Here is a 21,542-nt window from a genome sequence, read left to right as displayed (position 1 = left end):
ACTCATTGCATGACCTGAGGACCTTCCCTAGTAGCTTCACAGCTAAAAGGTCTCATTTGATTTAACCTTTAAAGATGAGGAACCTGGGGCTGAAGGAGCTAAGCGACTTGTCTGGGGTCCCAGAGACAGGGTGGGGCAAAGCTGGGACTTGGACCTCCAGCCTCCCCTGGCCCCCCGAGGCCCCCCAGCCCCCCACACCACGCTGCTCTCCTCTCCATCCAGAGCAGCATGGCCACCTTCCATGATGAGTGTTGGGGACAGGGATGGGAGCTCTGCTCACCTCCTTCTCAGGAAGACACAAAGACGTGTCCTCCACCGTGGTGCTGTTGGTGGCCCAAAGGGGCCCGGAGCACGTCCTCGGACACCCAGAAAGCTGGGGAAGAGAGGTCAGAGGTGGGGTGCTATTGGAGGACAAGGGGAGAGGACTCCAAGGGGGAGATCAAGGAAACTTGGAGCCCTGCCCTGGAAGGCTGGAAGCTCATTGTTCCTGGAGTTGGTTCAAACACCCAAAAGATCTCGAACTCTGCCTGCTGGAGCAAAATTTCATATTTGGGGGAGAATTTCCAGCCAGGCAAAACCCTCAACTCCACCTAAAGGACCGTCCGCGTCTTCAGAACCTCAGCCACTTCCCCAGCGTCCTGAGGCCTCTCTGGCAGCCCCATCCCTGCCCCCGGACGGGCGCCAGCTCCCCGGCCCCCATCCATAGGCTCTGGGGGCGGCTTCCAGCCAGCCCGGTGATTTAAAGGGGGAAAAATCGCTCAAGTGTTTCAAACTGGAAAGGATTCAATTTAATTTAACAAATCCAGACACCAACCTAAGGAAAACATGAGCAAAGAAGATGGGAAAAAATGTTCCATCTCTGGATGGGCCAGAAAAGTGAGGATCCCAGAGGGGGCTGGGGAGGGGGCGCAACTCCCCATCAAGGTCTGACAGCTGTCCTGACCGGGGTCAAGGAACAGAGCAAAGGAAGGGGGGGACACCCTCGCCTCAATCTGGGAAAGCACAATAGTGGGGGCTTCTCGTGTGCTGTCCTAGGGTGGGCGAGAGAGGACAGCTTCTCGGGGGGCACAACCAAAAAGCCCAGGACCAACATGGACAAAAACTGCCTGTGTTGTTGGGGAAGTTATGATCAGAAAGATCCAGCCAACATGGAGGCTGGGGCATGGAGCCTGGGGCAGGGAGGCTGGGGACCCTGGTTCTGCCAAGGGCAGAGGTGCCATCTGACTCCATGTCTTTAGACCCTACATCTAGTTCTCTCCCCACAGTACCAGGCTGCCTGCTCCCCCTCCCACCCATTGGCCATTCCTTGGGCTGGCATTTGGTCACCCAGGCCTGGGTCTTCCCCACAGGACTCACCCAAGCCAAGCTTAGTCCAACAGAGGAAGAGTAGCACTATGGCAGAAGTAGCCCTCAGTGGTGGGGGGACCAATGCTCCACTCAGACAATGCCAGGCAGGGTCATCTCCAGACCCAAGGGCCCCCCTCCACACTCCTCAAGAGTGGCCCTAAGGCCTGTGCACCCACACCCACACACGGTCATTTCTCCAATAGTGTCCATTCCACTCAAGAATCTACCATGTCCAAAGACCCAAAAAGACAGAGATGGGAGGAGAAAGCTCTGCCCACGGGGAGCTCCCAGGCTAGTGTGGGGCCTCACACCCAAATTGGTCATAGGCATTAGAATGTGACTGAGTGCTAAGGAGGGGTCAGAAAGAGAGACCTGACAGATTCATGGCAGGCGAGGTCACTTCTCCATGGGAGCGGGACATTCAAGGCCCTCCCAAGCTGTTTGCTCAGCAGGCAAGGGCGAGGCCGGGCTAGATCAGGACATTGGGGTCCTCAGTATGGGACCTTGGAAAAGCCACTTCCCATTTCTATGTTCCCTCTTCCAGGCTCTCACATTCTGAGTTCTAGGGTTCCTCCCGGTTCTGCCATTACGTGTTGTCAAGTTTCTCTCGGTTCTCACATCCCATAACCCACATTCTAATGTCCTTCCCACTGACATTCTATGTTCTATGTTCAACAGCATTTTCCAGTTCTGATATTCCACAGTTTATGTTCTAAGTTCTTTCTTGGCTTGGACATTCTATATTCTATGTTCCAAAATCCCTCCCAGCTCCAAAATGTCATATTCTAACATCCCTCTGTACTCTGTCATTCCATGTTCTATGATCTAAGACCCTCCTTACCTCTGACATTGCACATTCTGCATTCTAAGGTCTCTCCCAACTCTGACATTTCATGTTCTATGTTAGGAGGTCCCTCCTAGATATGAAATTTCATATTCCAAAGTCCCTCTCTGCTCTGTCTTTCCATGTTCTGTGTTCTAAAACCTTCCTCACCTCTGACATTCTACAGTCTGTGTTCTAAGGTCTCTCCCAGCTCTGACATTTCATGTTCTATGTTCCAAGGTCCTTCCCAGATATGACATTTTATATTCTAAAGTCCCTCTCTGCTTTGTCTTTCCATGTTCTGTGTTCTAAAACCTTCCTCACCTCTGACATTTCAGAGTTTGTGTTCTAAGGTCTCTTCCAGCTCTGACATTCCATGTTCTATGTTCTAAAGTCCCTCCTAGATATGAAATTTCATATTCTAAGGTCCCTCTCTGCTCTATCTTTCCATGTTCTATGTTCTAAAACCTTCCTCACCTCTGACATTTCAGAGTCTGTCTCCTAAAGTCTCTTCCAAATCTGACATTCCATGTTCTATGTTCTAAGACTCTTCTCTGCTCTGAATTTTTATATTCTAAGACTCTCTCCTTGCTCTGACATTCCACACTCTATGTTCTAAGTTTTTCCCCAGTTCTGACATTCTACAGTCTATGTTTTAAGGTTTCTCCCAGCTGTGGTATTCCATGTTCTATATTCTAATGTCTCTCTTAGCTTGGAGATTCCATATTATAAGCTCTCTCCCAGTTTTGACATTCCATGTTCTATGTTCTAAGACCCTTCTCACCTCTGACATTCCATGTTTTAAGGTTCCTTCCAGATCACATATTCTGTGGTCTATGTTATAAGGTCTATTCCAGCTCTGCCATTCCCTGTTCTATCTTATAAAGTCTCTCTCAGTTCTAATATTCCATGCTGTAAACTCTCTCCCACTCTTGACATTCCATGTTCAATGTTCAAAGGCCTCTCCTAGCTCTAACACTATATTCTAAAGTCTATATAAGCTCTGGTTTTCTATGTTCCATGTTCTAAGGTCTTTCCCAGTTCTGACATTCCATGTTCTAAGGTCCTTCCCCACTCTAACAGTCTATGTTCTATCTTCTAAGGTCTATCCAGATCATATATTCCATGAGCTATGTTCTAAGGTCCCTTTTAGATTGGAAATTCTTTGCTCTGTTTTCTAAATTCCCTCTTAGTTCTACCATTCCATGTTGTAAAGTCTCTTCCATAGCTAGTCTTCCATGTTCTAACTTCTAGAGTGCTTCTCATCTCTAACATTCTACATTCTATATTCTAAGATTCCCATCCCCCCAGCTTTCATATTCAATATTCTTTGTTGTAAGTTCTCTCCCAGCTCTGAAATATCATGTTCTAAGGTCATTCCTAACACTAACATTCTATGTCACATGTTCGAGGTTCTTTCCCAGTTCTGACACTCCATTCTGTAAGCTTTTCAACAGGTCTGACATTCCATCTTCTATGTTCTAAAGTCCTCCCAATATGACATTCCTCATTCTAGGTTTGAAGAATACCCATCACTCTAACATTCAATGTTCTGTTCTCAGGTCTCTCTTACCTCCAAACTATCACTTTCTAAGATTCCTCCACGTCATTCCATGTTCTCTCTTCTAAGGTCTATCCAGATTCGGACATTCCAGGTCACAAGTTCTCTCCCAGTGCCTATGTTCTAAGGTCCTTGCTAACTCTAGTACTCCATGATATAGATTCCAATGTCACTCCTAGACCTGAATTTCCATGGTGCACTTCTCAGATTCCTCCACACCCTGACGCTCCAATGTTCTAATCTCTCTCCATCTTCTACATTCTAAACTCTAAGCTGCCCTCCAGCAGGATGTGTTCTGCTGCTCTAAGGCCCCTCCCAGTTGTATTAGTCTAGGATACAATGCCCTAACCTTCTGAGTCAAGGGCATGGATCTGAATTCAGCATGTCTGCCATCTTATTCAGAAGCTTCTGTCAAGAATCCATTCCTTTCATTGGCTTTATCAAGTCCCCCACAATAACAGATGCATTTGGTGAAGAGGACAGCTTGGCGGGAGCCATGATACCTGACCTAGGACTCTGGTCCTCAGTCTTCCACCCACTCAACCCACACATCTGAAAACTCTTTCCACGGAGGGCCCCGAGCTAGGACAACGTCAGCCACAGAGATGAGGATGAAGGTCCTTATTCTCCAGAGCTCAGAAATGAGTTGAGGACACAAAGTATAGACAAAGGATGCCGTGATGTGAGAAGGCAGGGAAGTGCTAGTGCCCCCAAAGAGTGGTACAAATAAGGGATGGCTTAGGGAGGCAGAAGGAAGTGAGGTCCCAGCTCCCTTTGGCCTCCTGACAAGAGTGGTGATATCTGGGAGCCCCTCAAAACTGGGGGAACACGGGGAAGGTAGAGAAAGAGAACGTGAGCTGTAAGAAAACTTGGGGTGGGGGAAAACAGGGTTAGGCTGGAGATTGTCTCACCCGGTGGGCCGGGAAGAGAGGAACCTGGCCCCAAATAGCCCCCAGCTGCAGCTTGCTGTCGATGTCATCCCACAATCATGTTTCCAGGACCCTCGAGATGTCAGAGAGTAATTCACAGCTGTGATCCACGGCCTTCTCTCCTTTTCCTGAAATCCCTCATTTTGAACACACCCCAGAACAACAGGGGCTTAGCCCGCCCCCGGAGACATTCAAAGCTCTAAACAATGCAATTATCTCACTCTCCCCATGCACGGGGGGCGGGAGAGCCCCCTAATAGAAACAAAATGTCGCTTTATTTATGTTTTTAATTTTAATTCTGGACGGATACCAGGATGATAATACATCTCGCATCAGTGAAACCCTGAAGAAAAACACAACTTGGAGGGGGGGAGAAGGAGAGGAGGGGAGCTCTCTTTGCCCCCCTTCCCGACTGCTCCCCCAAAAGTGCCTGCATTTCTGCCAGACACCGGATCCAAAAAAACCCCTGCTCTGAGAACCCAGGAATGGGCCCTGCTCATTGTTCCATCCCATGAGCTCTGCGCTGTTGGACTCTCGAAGCAGCTGGCTTCAAGTTTCATTACCGGACATCCATCATGATGCAGAGCAGCTCCCTTCGAGAGATGCAGGAATGTGCCGTCCGTGATGAGCGAAAAGGCAGAAGGAAGGCCGTTCCCCCTCGCTGGCCCCTCCGCCCCAAAGGTGAAAGCGCGGGCAGAGTCGGGGGCCCCGAGTGTTAAGGACAGTCCCCAGCCCATCGCCACCCCTAGCTCAGGCAGTTGTGCCCATCAGGATGTCTGCACTCCCCTGGTATGGGCACTGAGGCCGAACCAGCTCTCCCAGCTTTTCCCTACGCCCCCGAAGGCCTGCCTTTCCACCCTCAGGAGCGGCCACATTCCCTCCATTGGCTCTGGGCTCTCTGGGGACCACTCTCCAATCTGGACCGCCAGAGCCCCAGTTCCTGAGGTGCCATCCGGACTTGACTGATGGTCCTATACATCTCTTCCTCCTCCCCTGCCCACCTTTCCAGGGTGAGCCCTGGCAGGTCCAAGGCCTTCATGTAGACCATCTTGTCTGGTTACCCCTCAGAGTCCATGCCCCCCTCCTCAGTTCAACAATCATTGCTCTCCATCTCTTCCCCTTCAATCCATTCCTACTCCTCCCTCTAAGCTCTCTGCCAGACATGGGAGACAAGGACAGAACAGAAACTGTCCTGCCGGCTGGGATCCCAGGCACACTTCCTGTTCTCTGTCCTCCCAGACCCATGCAGGGCACTCCAGGCCTTCTGCCAGAACCAAGGGACACCCACGCCATTACAAGGGGCAGCACATGCCAGCTCCTCCAGCCAATCCCTGGGGGTGAAGGTCTCTGCCTCCCCCTCCTAAGGCCTCCCCCTGGCTTTCTATTGTGCCCTAGAAACGAAGCCTAGACCTCTGTGTGGTTTGGGGAAGGGCCTCACCTCCTGAAGCCTCAGGTTCCTGGGGTATCAAATGGAGGGAAGGCACTGAATGACCTCTAAGCACCCCAGCTCTTCCAGGATGGCGGGTCCGACCTCTCTCTGACCTTTATGGATGGTTAGGCTCCACCAGGGTGGTCCCTCCTCAGTGAGAGGCCACGATCTGAGGTCCCTAGGGAGAAGCCCAGGCTTTCTGGGGTGACCTAAAGGAAGCCACTGTCCCCACAGCCTCCACCATCCTTCCTTCAGTGAGTGTGTGGAGTATAGGTCCACAGAAGACACAGCAGACGGCAGAAAGGCTGTGCTCATGGAGAAGACGAGCCCAGCCAGGGCCCCTCTGTGTCCACGCGGGATGGAGCTGGGCACTCCAGGAGAGTTCCTCCCATTCGGCCCACTCATCTGACAAAGGAAGAAACTGAGGCCCAGAGAGGGTAGCCCAGGTTCCCAAAGTCATACAGGCAGTGAGAATCAAGCTGGGATTTGAACCCTGGCCTCAGCCTCCCGCTCCAAGGCCTTTGCCTCTCCAGTGTGGTGGGAGTGTGAATGAAGGCTTCCCCCACTGGCTCCTGTGTATTCGCAGTTGGGAGGGGGACGGGGAAGAGGCCCGGGCAGGGGGTGTCCTGGGAAAGATAGGAGCCCCGGGCAGAGGAGAAGACGCCGTTGTTTGGACCCAGGAGGAAGGGCCTCTGCGGTGTGCTAGCTCTGTGGCTCACCAGCCCCACTGCTGCTGGCCCAGCAGGACTCAGCCTCAGCCCTCACCACTTGAAAGCAAAAGACAAAAAAAAGCAATATTTTCTCAGGCTTCACCAGGGAAATCAGGGGCGAGATTAAAAAAGGGAATCGTCTTTCTAAACAGCAGGAACAAGTGTCAGGCCACGGGCCGGCCAAGAAAACACCAGGAACTAGGCCGGGTCAAAGGGCTGGGGCTCAGGCATTGGGCACGGCCGCCTGGGGCAGAGCCGGCTGGGCCTCCACCCTCCGCCACGCTGCCTGGCCACATCTCTCCTTCCCATCCCAGGATCCCCGACTCACACAGGGAGCCCCCTCCGGGCTGCGGCCCTGTGCCACCTCCAGCTCGGCAGGGACTTCCTTACAGGATGGTGCCTGGGAGCACGCCGTGGGAAAGCTCTCTGAGGGCAAGGTCTGTCCCCATCCCTGCACAGGGTACACCCGGGCCCTCAGGGGTGCCTGGCTGGTCCTGCGTCCAGGCCTGTGGGCAGGGGGCCAGGGCTAGCCGCCACCTGCACACACTCTGGATTTTTCCAAACACCTTGTGAAAGGCTGTTTGTGCCCTAGCTCAGCTTTCCCCCAAACACTTTCCATGCATGAAAATCCCTGGGCCTCACAGCCCAGAAAGCCCAAGTTTCCTTTGGCTGCAACTGGCGGCTCCGGGGGTTTGAAGGCCAGACGGTGAGGCTGGTCCATATAATATCTGCCTTCAGCGGCTGTGGGGAGAGTCAACATTGGGATGGAAACAAGTGGGGGCCAGCGGCGGTCTTGGGCAGAGGCGGGAAACGCGGGCAGGAACGCTGCCAGGCCAGGATTTTCCAGGTCTGCTCCCTCCAGAGGTCTCCCAGAAGTCATGGGCTTTTGTGGACCCTGCACCCCTGCGGGACCCTGACAGCCATGGGGAGCAGGCAGAGAGGGGCCAGAATCACCCCCGCTTTGCAGGGAGACCTGGGGGACTTTCTCCTCCGGGGTCATCCCTTCTCCCACATGCTGGCTGCCACTGGGACCCCCCAGTCAGGTATTTCTAGGGAGCACGACACTTCTCCATTCTTCCACTGGGGGGCAGGAGGGGCTCTTCCTAGTGGACACTGCACCCACTGACAAGGCAAGCCTCTGTTTCCTTATCTCTAGTGCAATGGGGGTGGGCTCCTCTCAGTTCTAGCATAGATCCTGTGAGGAGGAAGATGATTTGACTCACAGACCCCAGACCCACAGACAAGTCCAAGTTAGCCACATGCTTGGCGACATGGATACCAGGTCCCCTTGAGCAAAGGGAAGCCCGTCTGTCTCCACAGCCCAGCCTGGGTTGGTCAGCGACCCAAGCCCAAGCCCCCATCTTTCCCCGGGGCCAAGGTAGCTCCCCCAGCCTCTTCAATCGGACATGCCAGGACTGTCCTCTCTGGCCATCTGCTCTACAGTCCCATCAAACACCACCTTGCTGCCCACACCAGAGACTATGCGCCCAAGGGGTCTCCGCCCTAGGGCCCTGACCCCCATTCCAGGCAGGCCCCCCCCAGCAGCCTTCACTTCTCTCCATCTACCTTTTATTCTTTCCTTTACAACAGGTCACTCGCACTCCTCCCCCATACAAGGCAACCATTATGGGAAAGATCCAATACACCCCTCCACACACACACACACACACACACACACACACACCAGAAGAGGACACTGAGGTCCATAGAGGGGAAGGGATTTGCTTTAAGCCCACACTAGGAATATTCAACCAAAGGGGGCTTGGGGCTCAGTCTCTGACTCCTGTCCCTGTCATTGTTCCTCCTGCTACTTTAAATTAATTTCATTCACTAAACTATGGGCCACCAGGTCCCAGCCTAAGGAACTTCAAGCCCAGAAGACCCAAGAAATCCCAAGGTTTCTTTGTTCTTTCATGAATGTCTTCAGCTTCTGACCACCTCTCTCCCCTACACAGGGAGCCTTCTCTCCTAATAAATATTGAAAACAAGACAAAGCAACCGAGCCTCCTTCACCAGTGGGTGAGAGTGTATGCAATGCCTCATACCCACAGTCCCCCACCTTTCTCCATTCCTGGGACCTGCAGGGGTGCCTGGGGAGTGGTAAGGAAGAGTAGGAGGGAAGGAGGGGGCTGCCGGACAAGCAGAAGCAGCAGAACCAACCCCCACCAAGGGTTTCCAAGGGCCCAGCCTCGGACCCTCACAGAGCGGAGTGGCCGGGAGGGGGCCTCACCTTCCCTCCACGGCCCAAGGCCGCTTTTGTCACCCTCTTAGAAGGAGCAAATCTGGGCCCTTCTGGGCAGTGTCTGGGAGAAAGAAGCTCTTGCAAACCTTAGATCAAGGCGAGGCCTATCCATGATCCACCCTTTTATCTGCATCCTGGCAACACGGCACCCTTGGGCTCAACCGAGGGCCACAGGTAGGCTCCCCCGGCCTGCCCCTCACCCTCCGCCCCGGGCCCCCGGGCCCCCAGGCTCCCCGACGCTGGAACTGGGCACTCACTGGGAGATGTGTGTGATGGGGGCCAGCAGAGTCTCTCCTTCCAGCTCCAGGTCCTCCACAAAGCTGTTGGTCCTCAGGAAGTGGCCAGGGTTTACCTCCAGTGAGGAAGGGCTCTTCTTCACTGGGCACAGAGAGGCAGAAGAGGGCAAGTCCATTAGGACACTGCAGGCATGCCACCCCCCACATGCCCCCCTCACCCCATAGCTCTGAAATATGTACACACATACACAGATATCACACTCACACTCACACACTCATACTCACACTCACACTCACACACACACACACACACACACACACAAACACACACGGTGTCATCCCACTATGGTCAACAGATAGATTGACATTTAAAGAACTGTGACACCCAGGACCATGTGCCAGCCCCTGCCCCCCAAGAGGCTTATTCTCTAATGGGGAGACAACACTCAATGAATGGTCCCATGTGAAAAGGGACTGAAGAAGCCGACCCTTCCATCTCAGCGGCCCCCACAGAAGGCCCGGCCCGACAGGTAAGCACAGTGGGGAGCGAGCAGTGGGGGGCCCGGAGCGGACTCTCACCGGGGAGTCCAAGGGGTGTCAGGAGGAAGGAGGCAATGGGATCGAGGCAATGGCGCAGAGGTGGGAGATGAAGCGTCTCGGGGGAGGAGGGGCAGCAAAGAGGCCGTCTGAGTGAAACTGAGGAGCGTCCGTGTCCAAGAAGACAGAAAGAACTGGGCTCCTCAGGCTGCAGGGGCCCTCCACCAACCCTCCACTCTTCGGGCTTATTGAGCTGGGGGACACCCGTGAGTGGAGAAAGACCCCGAGGTGACCACAAAGGTCTGGCAACTTTGGGGCTCCATGGGGGAGGGGAGGAAGAAGGCAAGGAGGACACCAAGGCTGTGACCTCGAGGGCTGGACACATGGGTAGCCACAACCTCCACAGAGGCAGGGAAACTCAGGAGAGGAGTGTGTGAGTGTGTGTGTGTGTGTGTGTGTGTAGGGGGTGTACATGTTGTGAGTGTGTGTGTGTGTGTGTGTAGGGGGTGTACATGTTGTGAGTGTGTGTGTGTGTGTGTGTGTAGGGGGTGTACATGTTGTGAGTGTGTGTGTGTGTGTGTGTAGGGGGTGTACATGTTGTGAGTGTGTGTGTGTGTGTGTGTGTAGGGGGTGTACATGTTGTGAGTGTGTGTGTGTGTGTGTGTGTAGGGGGTGTACATGTTGTGAGTGTGTCTGTGTGTGGGTTTGTGGGGGTTGTATGTCTCTGTGTGAATTTGTGTGGGAGGGGGTGTCTGTGTGTCTCTGTGTGTGTGCATTTAGGGCAGGGAACAGAGCATGATGTCTCTTTCAGTCCTAGAGACAGCGTGGCTTCACTTGGCTCCTCTCCTATCCCTTTACAATGCACACTCGGGGACCCCATAACTCCAAGCAGCTCATGACTTGAATGGAGGGAGGAGGTGTGTCCCCAGGGCAGCTCTAACTGACTCTCCCATGGATCTCTCCTGAGCCCGCATGTCACAGGGCATTCACACAATTCTGAAGCTTCACCAACTAGAAATGGAATGGTGGTTAACTAGGGGTACCCAGCTAGCTTGCCAGCACACAGACACAAGACCTCACAAGCCGGGCCACTCCCGGGTCTAACCCTAAGGAGCCCCTGATGGGCCCCCGATGGGCACCCCACAGGACAAGAATCACAGACAATCGGGGCCCAGTGCCCAGTCTTCCTCTGCTGCCCTGGAAAAGATGTGTGTGGGGGGATCCTGCAAGAAGGAGGGAGGATTGTACAGAGAACATGGGAGACTGGAGGAGAAAAGCCAGGGGGGCTTTGAGGATGGGAGCTGAGCTGGTGGGCTTCCAAAGCCCAAGGAAAGGCGTGATTGACAAAACAGCCAAGAGATTAAGAGCAGAGCCGAGGCTGGCGGGAACCCCCCGCCCCCAGTCCCGAGTGAAGGGCAGCTGGCTATCTGCACACCTAAGACACAGAACAGCCCACCTCCGGGATGAAAGGCAGGACTGCTCATGCTGCCTGACAATCTGCAGGGCCCAGAAAGGAGCCTCGGCCAGAGGAGGCCGAGCACTGATGCTGATGTGAGCGTGGCCACTGGCGGGGTCGGCCGAGGTTCTGGATTCCATCCACCCCCTCCTCAGGAAACCAGAGGCCTCATCTGGCGGGGGAGCGTTCCAGGCTGAGCTCATCCTCTCCCCAGCCCCAGTGAGCACCCCCGCCCTGCTGGCCTCCGAGGCACCCCAAGCCAACCCCCCCACCCCGGCCAAGGGGTCACCATTCTCTCTGCCTTCCTCTTCACGCCCACTGTGTCTCAGCTCTCAGACCCAGCCCTGACCTCCAAACAACTCCCATTAACTAACGGTCTGGGGTTTGGGGGGAATGGGACGGTGATTCCCTTGATGAAGAGGAGCTGAATTTTGGAGGTCTCCTAGCGTCCTAGCTGTGGCACTGCCCTGCCTCTCCAACAATCTTGGGTACTCCTTTGGTGCCGAGTCCCCGGGAGGCAGCCTGGGGTGTGGACGAGCACAAGGGCTCTGTCACCTGGGCTACATCCTTTAATCTATCTGGGCCTCAAGTTTCCCATCTGCAAAATGGGGAGCTTGGGTTGGATGGCCCTGAAGCTTCCTTCCAGCTCAAAATTTATGACCCAAGGACCCCCTCCATCTCCCAGAATCTCGGAGCTGGAAGAAACCCTGGCAGCATGGAGTCCAGCATGGCCCCAACCTCCAAGGAGGCTCTCAGGCTCTTCTTTGGTGAGGAGGGAGCCAGAAGCTGCCCAGGATGCCCTTTCCCCTTCAGTCGGCTCTCCTGGCCGACACCCAGGGCTCTCAGCTTGGCCTTCTGGGGCCAAGCAGAGCCAAGCTCACCTACACCCTCCGTGACAGACTTTCCACACACTTGGGGCTCCTCCACGCCAGGCCAACCAGGGCCTCTGACCAGTTCTGGAATGCCCTCGTCTTGGGTCTTGTCCCATCCAGCCTGACTTTACTTTCCTGGATGTTCCCCCATGCCCTTCCTCCAGTGCTCATGCCCAGGGACTGACCCAGCCAAATCCTATTGGTCACTCGAGTCTTAGCTCACTCGTTCATCAATCCGTTCTACAGATCACTGTTGACATTTCCATTCTTTGTGCAGCACTCTGCTAGGCCCTGAGTGGAAGCAAACATGATGACCCTGCCCTCGGGGGCTTAGGACCAAGGTGGAAGGGAGGAAGGCAGATGGGACTACACACACCTTATGAAAGCTGGACAAAGGGGGGATCAAAGGAGGGTGGGTGGGAAGGGGATCATGGACAAGAGAGAAAAGGCAAGTCCCCTTGTGCTTCATGTTGACATCACATCCATTTTCTCTAACAAAGAGAATGACCTTTGTGCTGGAAAGGGCAGAACAAAGATGGTTAGTGAGGAAATGACTCCCAAGATTAGTGAGGGGAGAGATAGCCCCTCCCTGCTCTGGATGAAGTTGGATCCAGGGGCCCAGACGAAACACAACTTGGGGTCCTGAATGACCTGGGATACCCCTCACTGGCAGCGACTTCTGAAAGAACGTGGGCAATGGGGAAGGAAGGACAGGGCCGGGGCAGGGGCGGGGGCCAGACAATTTTCTAAAAAGGAAAGAGAATCGAATCTATGAACTGCGGCCGAAGGATCCCCGGGAAATGGGGGCTCGCGGTGTGTACCGCGGCAGGCTGGCTGGGCGCAGCAGCCCCTCCCTTTGGGGCAGCATTGCTGACCTCGAAGATGTGAGGCGGGCCTCAGTGCCCTCGATTTTAACAAAGCCTTGGGAAAATCTGCTCATGCTCCTCTTAGGGAGAAGATGGAGAGAGGGGGATCAGGTTAATAACAACTAGACGGATATGGAGCTGGTTGGATGGCCACGGCATTCCAACCCTCAGACATGTCAGGAGCAAAGGTGTGGAGGTGGGAAGTACTGGATGTGTACTGGGGTGGGGAGTGAGTCGTCCCACCTACCTAGAGCACTGCCCATCAGGAGGGATGAAGGTAGAGGTCACAGACAGGAGCGAAGCCTTGAATGGCAAGCCAAGTAGGCTGGACTTTACTGATGGGTCAAATGCCTAGAGAGGGGCTTTCTGGCGGCTCTGTTTAGGATGGACGGGAGGGCATGGGGGAGTGGATCTGGGGGGACTGGAGAGCGGTGATGAGTGTTGTCTAGGGGACCCTGCCCTGGGGTGGGGGAACATGGGACACTGGAAGTCAGGTCCCAGTGGGGAGAGACCATAGGAGGGAATCTAAGGGAGAGGCTTGAAGGAGGTGAGAGGCGTCTTTGCAGCCTCACCCAGACACATGCAGAGGTGCTCCCATGCACACCCACCCGGGGCAAGACTCTTCATGGAAATCCAAGCAGAGCTGCAGGCTTCTCTTCTCTGCCCTTGAGGATGCCGGCTACTCTGGGAGCAAGGGCAGAAGAGAGTGCCCCCTACCGGAGGAGCAAGACCAGCCAGGGGACAAAGGGAGCAGGGCATGGTCAGCGAGGAGGGCTGGGCCCGGGGGTGGCAGTGGAAGCTTCACCTGCTGAGAGGTCTTATCCCCCACCCCGCACCCCATGTTCCTCCTCCGGAGGTGGCAGGACGCCTGAGAGCACAGAACATTCCAGCCTGGCTGGCCAGCCCCCCAAAGAGGCAGCAAAGAGCCCCCGATGAGGCAGAAGGATGGCGGCCCTTAGATTCCGGGACAAACAAACAAAGGGTCCGCCCTAATTAGAGCCCCTGCCTCCTCTGCTGTCTTCTCACCACGGAGAACACGGGCCAGCCCCCCACCTCACACCAGCATCAAAGCCATTAGTGAGGGAAGACGCTGCCAAATGAGTCCAGATGTTCTCAGAACTCTTAATGGGGAAATGAGTTACATGCGTCAGCCTTGAGAAGCTGGCCCGGCCCCCCCCCTCCCTAAGCCCCACATCTGCCTCAGGCCCCGCTCCCACGCACACAGCCTTGCTCTCCCTCCCAAAGGCGTGAAAGCACACTGTGGCTGAGACCCTGGGAGTCTGGGAAATGGACCGTGTGGGGGGAAGGGAGGTGTGGGAAAGGGCTGAGCACAGGCTTCAGAGCTGGCCGGCTCGGCCCCTGCTGAGCTGTGTGATTGGTGCCGGCCTCAGTTTCTGTGTCTGTAAAATGAAGGGGCTGGGGTGGAGGCCTGGAAGGAGGGCCCTCGGCTCTGGCAGTCTCTGAGGTGCTGACCCCTGCCCAAGGGCTTTCAAGTCAAGAGTAGAAACAGACCAGAACCACGGAAAGGCTTAACGTCAAAATGACTTTAATTGTTGATGTCACAAGCAATGAAGACAGACCCAGGCTTAGCCTGGAAGCCAGCGAGCCGGTCCGGCTGCGGCCGGTGTGGCGACAAGGGTGGCCTTCATCCTGCACTCAGACATAATGAGAGAGAGGGCCGGCCGGAACCTACTCCGGGAAAAGGGTCTCCTGGCATTCGTCCTGGCCGAGGGCCCAGGCCCAAGGTCTGGTCTCCATTTGGGCTCTGGCCACACGGTCAGGCTCATCCTGACAGGTTTTACATGAAGATGACAGTTAAAGCCAGGTTGACATGGGAGGAATTTACCAATCACTGAGAGAAAATGTCTAAACAACAAGCCCGACTCCCACAGGAGTAAGGGGCATGTGGTCTGTGTTAACGGCACTTCAGAGTGAGCCGGACAGCTACCCAAGCACCAGAACGGCCATCCCCCTGCTCCGGACTGGGCTTGAGGTGGGCAACAAGGGCCCTCTGTCCCCACTGTGAATCACAGATGAAGCTCCCTGCTCATGGGCCTGGACCCCAGGAAGGGGCACCTTTGCCACCCAAACCACAAAGGAGCCTGGGGCTCGTCGACTCAGTCCTAGGCCTGTATGGGCCAGGGAAGAAGAACAAGGATGTGCCCAGATCCACACGGACGGAGCCAGGGCCACAGACAGACATGCCCAAGCTGGGTAGCCATAAAGCAGGGCTCTCCCCAGGCTCATGCTGGCCAAACACCCGGGGCTGGGAAGTGCCACAGTGAGGCAGGATTTAAACTCTGCCCCCACCTCCAAAGCCATAGTCCCTTCCCAGCCACATCTGACCATCCCTACAGGCCGTGAGGTTGACATGACAGGACAGGGACCTCTGACTCTATGTGATGACTGTGAGATGAAGCACATCAAGCGTCTTGGTTGTTGGGCAGGGCCTAGAATTTTGGCATCTTGGCTCCAAGGCTCCCTGAAGGTTAGAGACAGTTCAGAAGATAGAAAAGCACTCGGCACAGTGCCTGCCACATAGTAGGTGCTTCGGGGATGTTTACTGACTGAACGCTTGAGATGTGCTGTCAAGGTAATGCTATTTTAAATGCCCTGAGCACCAGGGGGTCGACCTGACAAGCTGGCTCCCGGGGGGGGGGGGGGCGGGTCTCCAACATCTGCCCCATGTGCTCCCCAGGACTTGTCCTCCTGCTTGCGGCTCCATTTAGGAGCAGCGCCAGCCATGGCAGCCCTGCTAAACAGGCCAGGCCGGCCGCCCCACCCTCTCCAGAGGGCAGCCATATTCTGGGAGCCCAATGTCATGACCTGAGTCAAGATGGCAGCCTCCCAGGGCACAGTCCACGAGGGACCCCAAGGGTCACAACAAGCCTTCCACTGGGCCGGCCTCTCTCTGGGCCAGGAAGTACCCTGAGGGTACCAGGGACAAAGGGAAGGGAAGTCTCATGTCCCAAAGGACGCCCAGCCTGGTCTGTCTTTGCAGCATCATTAACATTCCGTCAGCGACACTAGCAACTTCATAACTCCGAATGGCATGAATGGACGCCCGTCCTTCCAGCCTGTTCCTCATTCACTGAGATCTCTGGAGATTCTTCTCTCCCTCCCAGAAGGCCTCTGCATTGTGCCCTCCATCTATGCATTAGCATTTCCAAAACACCATCATTTGCATGGAAAGAATGAGGGACTTGATGAATGTTGAATGGTGGGTTCTTGGGGCATTTGTTAAGAAAACCGCCCTTTGTGCTGGGTGGGCACTAGGGAAAGTGCATCTGGGGAGCCCCACGGACGGCTGAGGGCCCACAACCGAACCCTGTCAGAGAAGGCAGCAGGTATGGCTGCGGGGGTCTCCAGCCTGTTAACAAGTGTTTTCACCATGTTTAGCTCTGACATTGGATTTGTTTGTCCGGCAGGAAGGCAATGGTGCAAGGGAGCGAGGACTTCCAGCTTCTCTGCCCTCAGTGGAGAATGTCATTGGGAGCAGATGTGTGCAGATGGAGGCTTGGTCTCCCCAGTCCCCTGGGGCCCCGGGTGGCCATGGATGGCATGGGCACACAAAAGCACCCGCCATGCCCACAAAGGGAGCCCTTCTTGCCCGCTGTCTGGCTTGTTGGGCCTGTGGGCTTGGAAGAGTTTGTGGGGGGAGGGAATTCAAAGGCCAACCCAGAGGAGGAGGGGAAACAGAGAGAGAAGAGGATGGGGGAGGAGGTGGGGGCAGGCCTCAAGTCTACCCTCAGACCAAGGTTAGGAGGACATCCTGGTGCCACACCCTCGGTAGCCCCAGGCATGACGGAGAGAGCTCTGGTCCAAAGGCTAAATGGGTGGAGGGGAGACAGTCCGGTCCACAGCCCTGAATCCATAAGAGCTTCCTTCTGCCAAGCAGCACCTCCATTCTGCCCTGCTCCTCAAAAGCTTTAAACTCATCCAATCCAAAGGAATGACTGTCTCATTAGCAAAGATTTCCAAAAGGAAGCCAATGGTTCAATGGCGAGGACCCACACAAAACATTTCGGCTTGGGCTGTTAAGACAGCCCGATGTTTTCAAAACATGTCGATCTGTGACTTTTGTGGGCAGAAGACTGCCCAATGTGGAGGTTTTCACAAACATTTGCACAATGCTGATTACTACCGTGCCAGGGTGTTGTAAATATTTTCCTCGCACCCAAACAAAGGTTTTCACCAACATTCCTGCCTCCTTGAAGCAGGATGGGTGTGACTGGCATTCTGAACCAGAGCCCAGAGCTCACACAACCAGCCAGCCAAAGATAAAGCAACATCAAATGGGGCTTGACACCCCATCCCATCATCCACTTCTCAGCTCAGAGAAGGGGGGTAGAGGAGAGAGAGGAGGGGACAAGCAGGGAGAGAAGAGGAGAGGAGAGGAGAGGAGGAGAGGGGAGGGGAGGGGAGTGAAGAGAGGAGAGGAGAGGAGAGGAGAGGAGAGGAGAGGAGAGGAGAGGAGAGGAGAGGAGAGGAGAGGAGAGGAGAGGAGAGGACAGGGGAGAGGGGAGGAATAGAGGAGAGGAAGGGAGAGGAGAGGAGAGGAGAGGAGAGGAGAGGAGAGGAGAGGAGAGGAGAGGAGAGGAGAGGAGAGGAGAGGAGAGGAGAGGAGAGGAGAGGAGAGGAGAGGAGAGGAGAGGAGAGGAGAGGAGAGGAGAGGAGAGGAGAGGAGAGGAGAGAGAAAGAGGGAGAGGAGAGAAAGAAAGGAGACCAAAAGGAAGAGAGAGAGAGGTACAGAGACAGAGAGAGACAAAGACAAAAACAGAGAGAGGAGACAGAGGGGGGAAGGGGTGGAGGGAGAGGCAGACTGACTACAGATAAAGGAATTGATTGCTCTGATTGATTTTCCAAAGAAAAGAAGAAAGTCTGCAGATACTTGGGCTCCTCTCCCTGGCCCTGCGGACACGACAGAACCCCATCCAGCTATAGCACACAAGTGCCCATCTCCCCTTGTGTGCTCCTCCAAGACCCTGAGCAAGTCTCCTTGACAGTGTGTGGGACAAATGGACATTGGGTCTTTGCTTGGAGACCTCCAGTCAGTGGGATGAGCTGCCTCCCCAGGAAGCCCACTCCATAGATAATCGGCTATCACGGAGAGGAAGGATTTCCTCTTTCCATCCTGCCAACCACGGCTCCTGGTTCTGATGGCCGAGGCCAAGCAGGAGGTTGGGCTTTCAAAGACTGGCCTTTGGCCCTCCTGTTCTCTCCGAATCTGGCTTTACATGCATTTCTTACCAGAATTTTCATATCCCTCGATGGAAAACTGATCTGACTTTCTCTCCTCTGTTATGTGATCATAAGTGATGTGAGGGACTGTCAAGGTTTTGTCTCCAGGGCCGACCCCATTGTCCTTTTCCAGTTTGAATTTTTTCTTCTTTACCTAAAAAACATGAGACCCAGATGAGCTAGGGAGACTCAAGTCACCTTCCTCCAAAGACAGCGGGTGCCCCCAGGGCTGACTCTCAGCCCTCTTCTCTTCCCCTTCCATGCTTCTCCATAGGCTCACTCTGCCCATGACTCACAGACCCGAACTTTTTGGCATCACTTCACCACTGGCCTCTTAGATATTTTAAACTGAAATGTCCTCTCCCTCTCTCTCTCTTCTCTCTCTCTCTCTTTCTCTCTCTCTCTCTCTCTCTCTCTCTCTCTCTCTCTCTCTCTCTCTCTCTCTCTCTCTCTCTCTCTCTCCCCTCTCTTTTCTCTCTCCTCTATCTCTTCTACCTCCCCTCTCCCCTCTCTCTTCTCTCCTCTTTCTTCTCTCTCTTCTCTCTCCTCTCTTCTCTTTTCTCTCTCCTCTTTCTCTTCTCTCTCCCCCTCTCTCCTCTCTCTTCTTTCTCCCCCTCTCTCCTCTTTCTTCTCTCTTCTCTCTCCTCTCTCTTCTCTCTTTCTCTCTCTCTTCTCTCTCCTCCCTCTCTCTCCTCTCTCTCTGTATAGACACATACATGCCATCTTGACTTTTGTCCTGCCATTGGACTCCAATGACTTGCGAAGACAGAGTTAGGCTGATGACTTTGCACAACTTGGTCTCACTTAAATCCAATTCACAGCAAGCCAAGACATCACCTGTGGTGTCATTGGTCCTCTTCAAAGATGAAGGACAGATAACACATTCATTTATGTGCACCTATACATAATAACACACATCTTGTTTCCTGTTACAAGCTCCTGGGGGCAGGATTGTTTTGCTTGTGTCTTTATATCTCCTGTACCAAGTGTGGTTCCAGGCACATAGTAGTCACTTGCTGATTAACGGATGATTTCTGCATGAGGGAGCAGAGAGGAAGAGTGGGACAAGGATTGCCAAGTCCCCCACTGGTGTTTCCCAAAGCGTTCAGCAGCACTGAATACATTCACGCAAGGTGTGCCTATATCTGCACATACAGACACATTCATCCGCCCTCCTCCCTCATAGAACCTATGTCCTAGAACAAAAGCCAGAACTGACCCACTTTGGACAAGAAGGTCGGGTAGCCCCCACCAGGAGGAGAGGAGAATAGATTTGTTACCATGACAGATTTCTTGGGCTTGGGACTAGGTGACAACAGGTGATAATTTCGGGCAGGTTTTCTGATGTAAATTTTCCACGTCGAAGAATCGGGGTTCTCAGCTGCATAGCATCTCCAGGCTGTCTGAAATCATTGGCAAAGGAAAAATCTGTTCCTCCTGAATCTTTAGAAACTCAATTTTGTTCAAGGCACCTATACAGGCTTTCTTTTCTCTGGATGGATGGATAGATGGCAAGGAAGTAACTAGGGATATATGGATGGATGGAAGAAGGAGGGATAGATCAAGGAAGTCTAGATGGGTGGGTGGATCGATAGCATGATAGATAAAAGAGAGATGGGTAGATGGATGAATGGATAAAATGCTAAGTGAGGAATAGATGGGTATATGGATAGATAGAATGATAGATGAAGGATAGATGGAGGGGTGGATGGATGGTTGTAAAGGTAACAATTTGGGAACAACAGAGAATTTTTAATGACATTATAAACTTAATAATAAACAGCAATGGAACTAATTAAACTTGCTTTGTAACTATTTACATTTAACTTAATTAAGTTCAATGCATAAAATGTCCTAGTTCTCAGCCCCACCCTGGACTCCATTCCCATCAGACTTCTTTGTCTTTCCCTTCAGTCTCATTTACATTCCCTCTCCTGTGGTCACAGTCAGGGTGGACCATGTCGCCCTTAGTCTGCTTTGCTTGTTGTTGTTGTTGGGACTTGGCTTTATTTTATAAAGGTCATACCAGATTTCTTTATGTTTCTCACACTTAGTCTTAATTGCATTATAATATTCCATGACATGAATGCACCACAATTTGTTTGACCGTCACTCCATTGTTAGACATTTGGGTTGCCTCCAGCTTTGTTTTGTTTGTTTGGACTTTGGGTTTTTACAGTTACAAACACAGCATCCTGATGTTCTTGGAACAGAGTTCTTTGGGGGAGATGCTCTAGACAGAAGCATCTGTGCATCCTTCTGACCCGTGTCTGTGCAGGAGGAAAGACCAAGAACACTGGCCAATATCGTCCCATGGTGTGGGAGCCCCAGTCTGACCCAGATGACCCTCCCCTCACCTGGGAAGGGGCCCTCAGAAGCAGAGCTGACCAGAACTGCCCTGACATCCCCAACACTCCCAACACACAAAGCCCACCCTGGACATTGGAGACACCATTTCATTGGCTCAGTCATTCATTTCTCCCGAATCCCCTTCACTGACTCTAGGTTTCCAGACACATTAGCCTCAATCTCCCAGCTCCACACCGGGAAGGCTGCTACCTCTCAGGGGCTATAGTTTTTTTCTGAGGCTCAGTTCCTGTGCCACCTTCTGCAGAGAGCCCATGATGCCCTCAGCCACTTCTTCACCTCCCTTTGTGTGTGCCCACCATATCCTCACTTCCCCTTGAGAATGCAAGTGCCCAGGGGCAGGGAATGGCTGTTTGGCCTTGGATCCCCAGCACCTGGTGTGGGACCTGGGACAGAGCAGACATTTCCTCAAATAGGACTGGACTAGGAGGATGGTGGTGTCTTACACAGGAAAAGGAAGCTGAGGCAGGCGAGCGCATGTGGCCAGAACGGCAGGTCCTCAGCTTTGTCTCTTTCCTCTACCCCAGCTGCCCATGGGTGAAGGGCATAGCCTCTGGTTATTGCTAATGAGAGGCCCCCAAGACCCTCTGACAACGGGAGTCTTCTCCCCCCAAACCCAGATCTGAGAGCCAACAAAACAGTGGGCCCCAAAGCCCCTGTGCTCGGCCTATGAACTGGGGAAACTGAGACAGCAGAAGTCTCCCCGTGACACCTCCGCCACCTGGCTATGCTGCCCTAGCAGAGGGTGGGCCTGTGTGGGCAGAGCCAGAACCAGGTCTGGACCTCTGAGGAACGCCTCCAGCTTCCCTTGCCCTCTCCCAAAGTCCTCCCTCATCCCCCTTCAGGAGACATCAAGGGTGCTCCAGGGGCTCTCACGCATGAACGTTGGATTGTGTGCGTGCGTCCATGCGTCCTCGGTGCCCTAG

General features: G+C 53.9%; 1 protein-coding gene across 1 annotated transcript in view; it reads right to left on the bottom strand.

Annotated features, from left to right (window-relative positions):
* KCNQ1 (potassium voltage-gated channel subfamily Q member 1) overlaps positions 1–21,542 on the bottom strand; it is a 333,009-nt gene that overhangs the window by 201,918 nt on the left and 109,549 nt on the right. The window contains 3 exon segments of the mRNA XM_043972032.1: positions 9,299–9,419; positions 18,259–18,403; positions 19,530–19,652. Coding sequence (XP_043827967.1) covers positions 9,299–9,419; positions 18,259–18,403; positions 19,530–19,652 — 389 coding nt within the window.

Source organism: Dromiciops gliroides, chromosome 6 (genome assembly GCF_019393635.1).
Source record: "Dromiciops gliroides isolate mDroGli1 chromosome 6, mDroGli1.pri, whole genome shotgun sequence".
NCBI lineage: Eukaryota > Metazoa > Chordata > Mammalia > Microbiotheria > Microbiotheriidae > Dromiciops > Dromiciops gliroides.
This window is presented reverse-complemented; position numbering and strand designations above follow the sequence as displayed.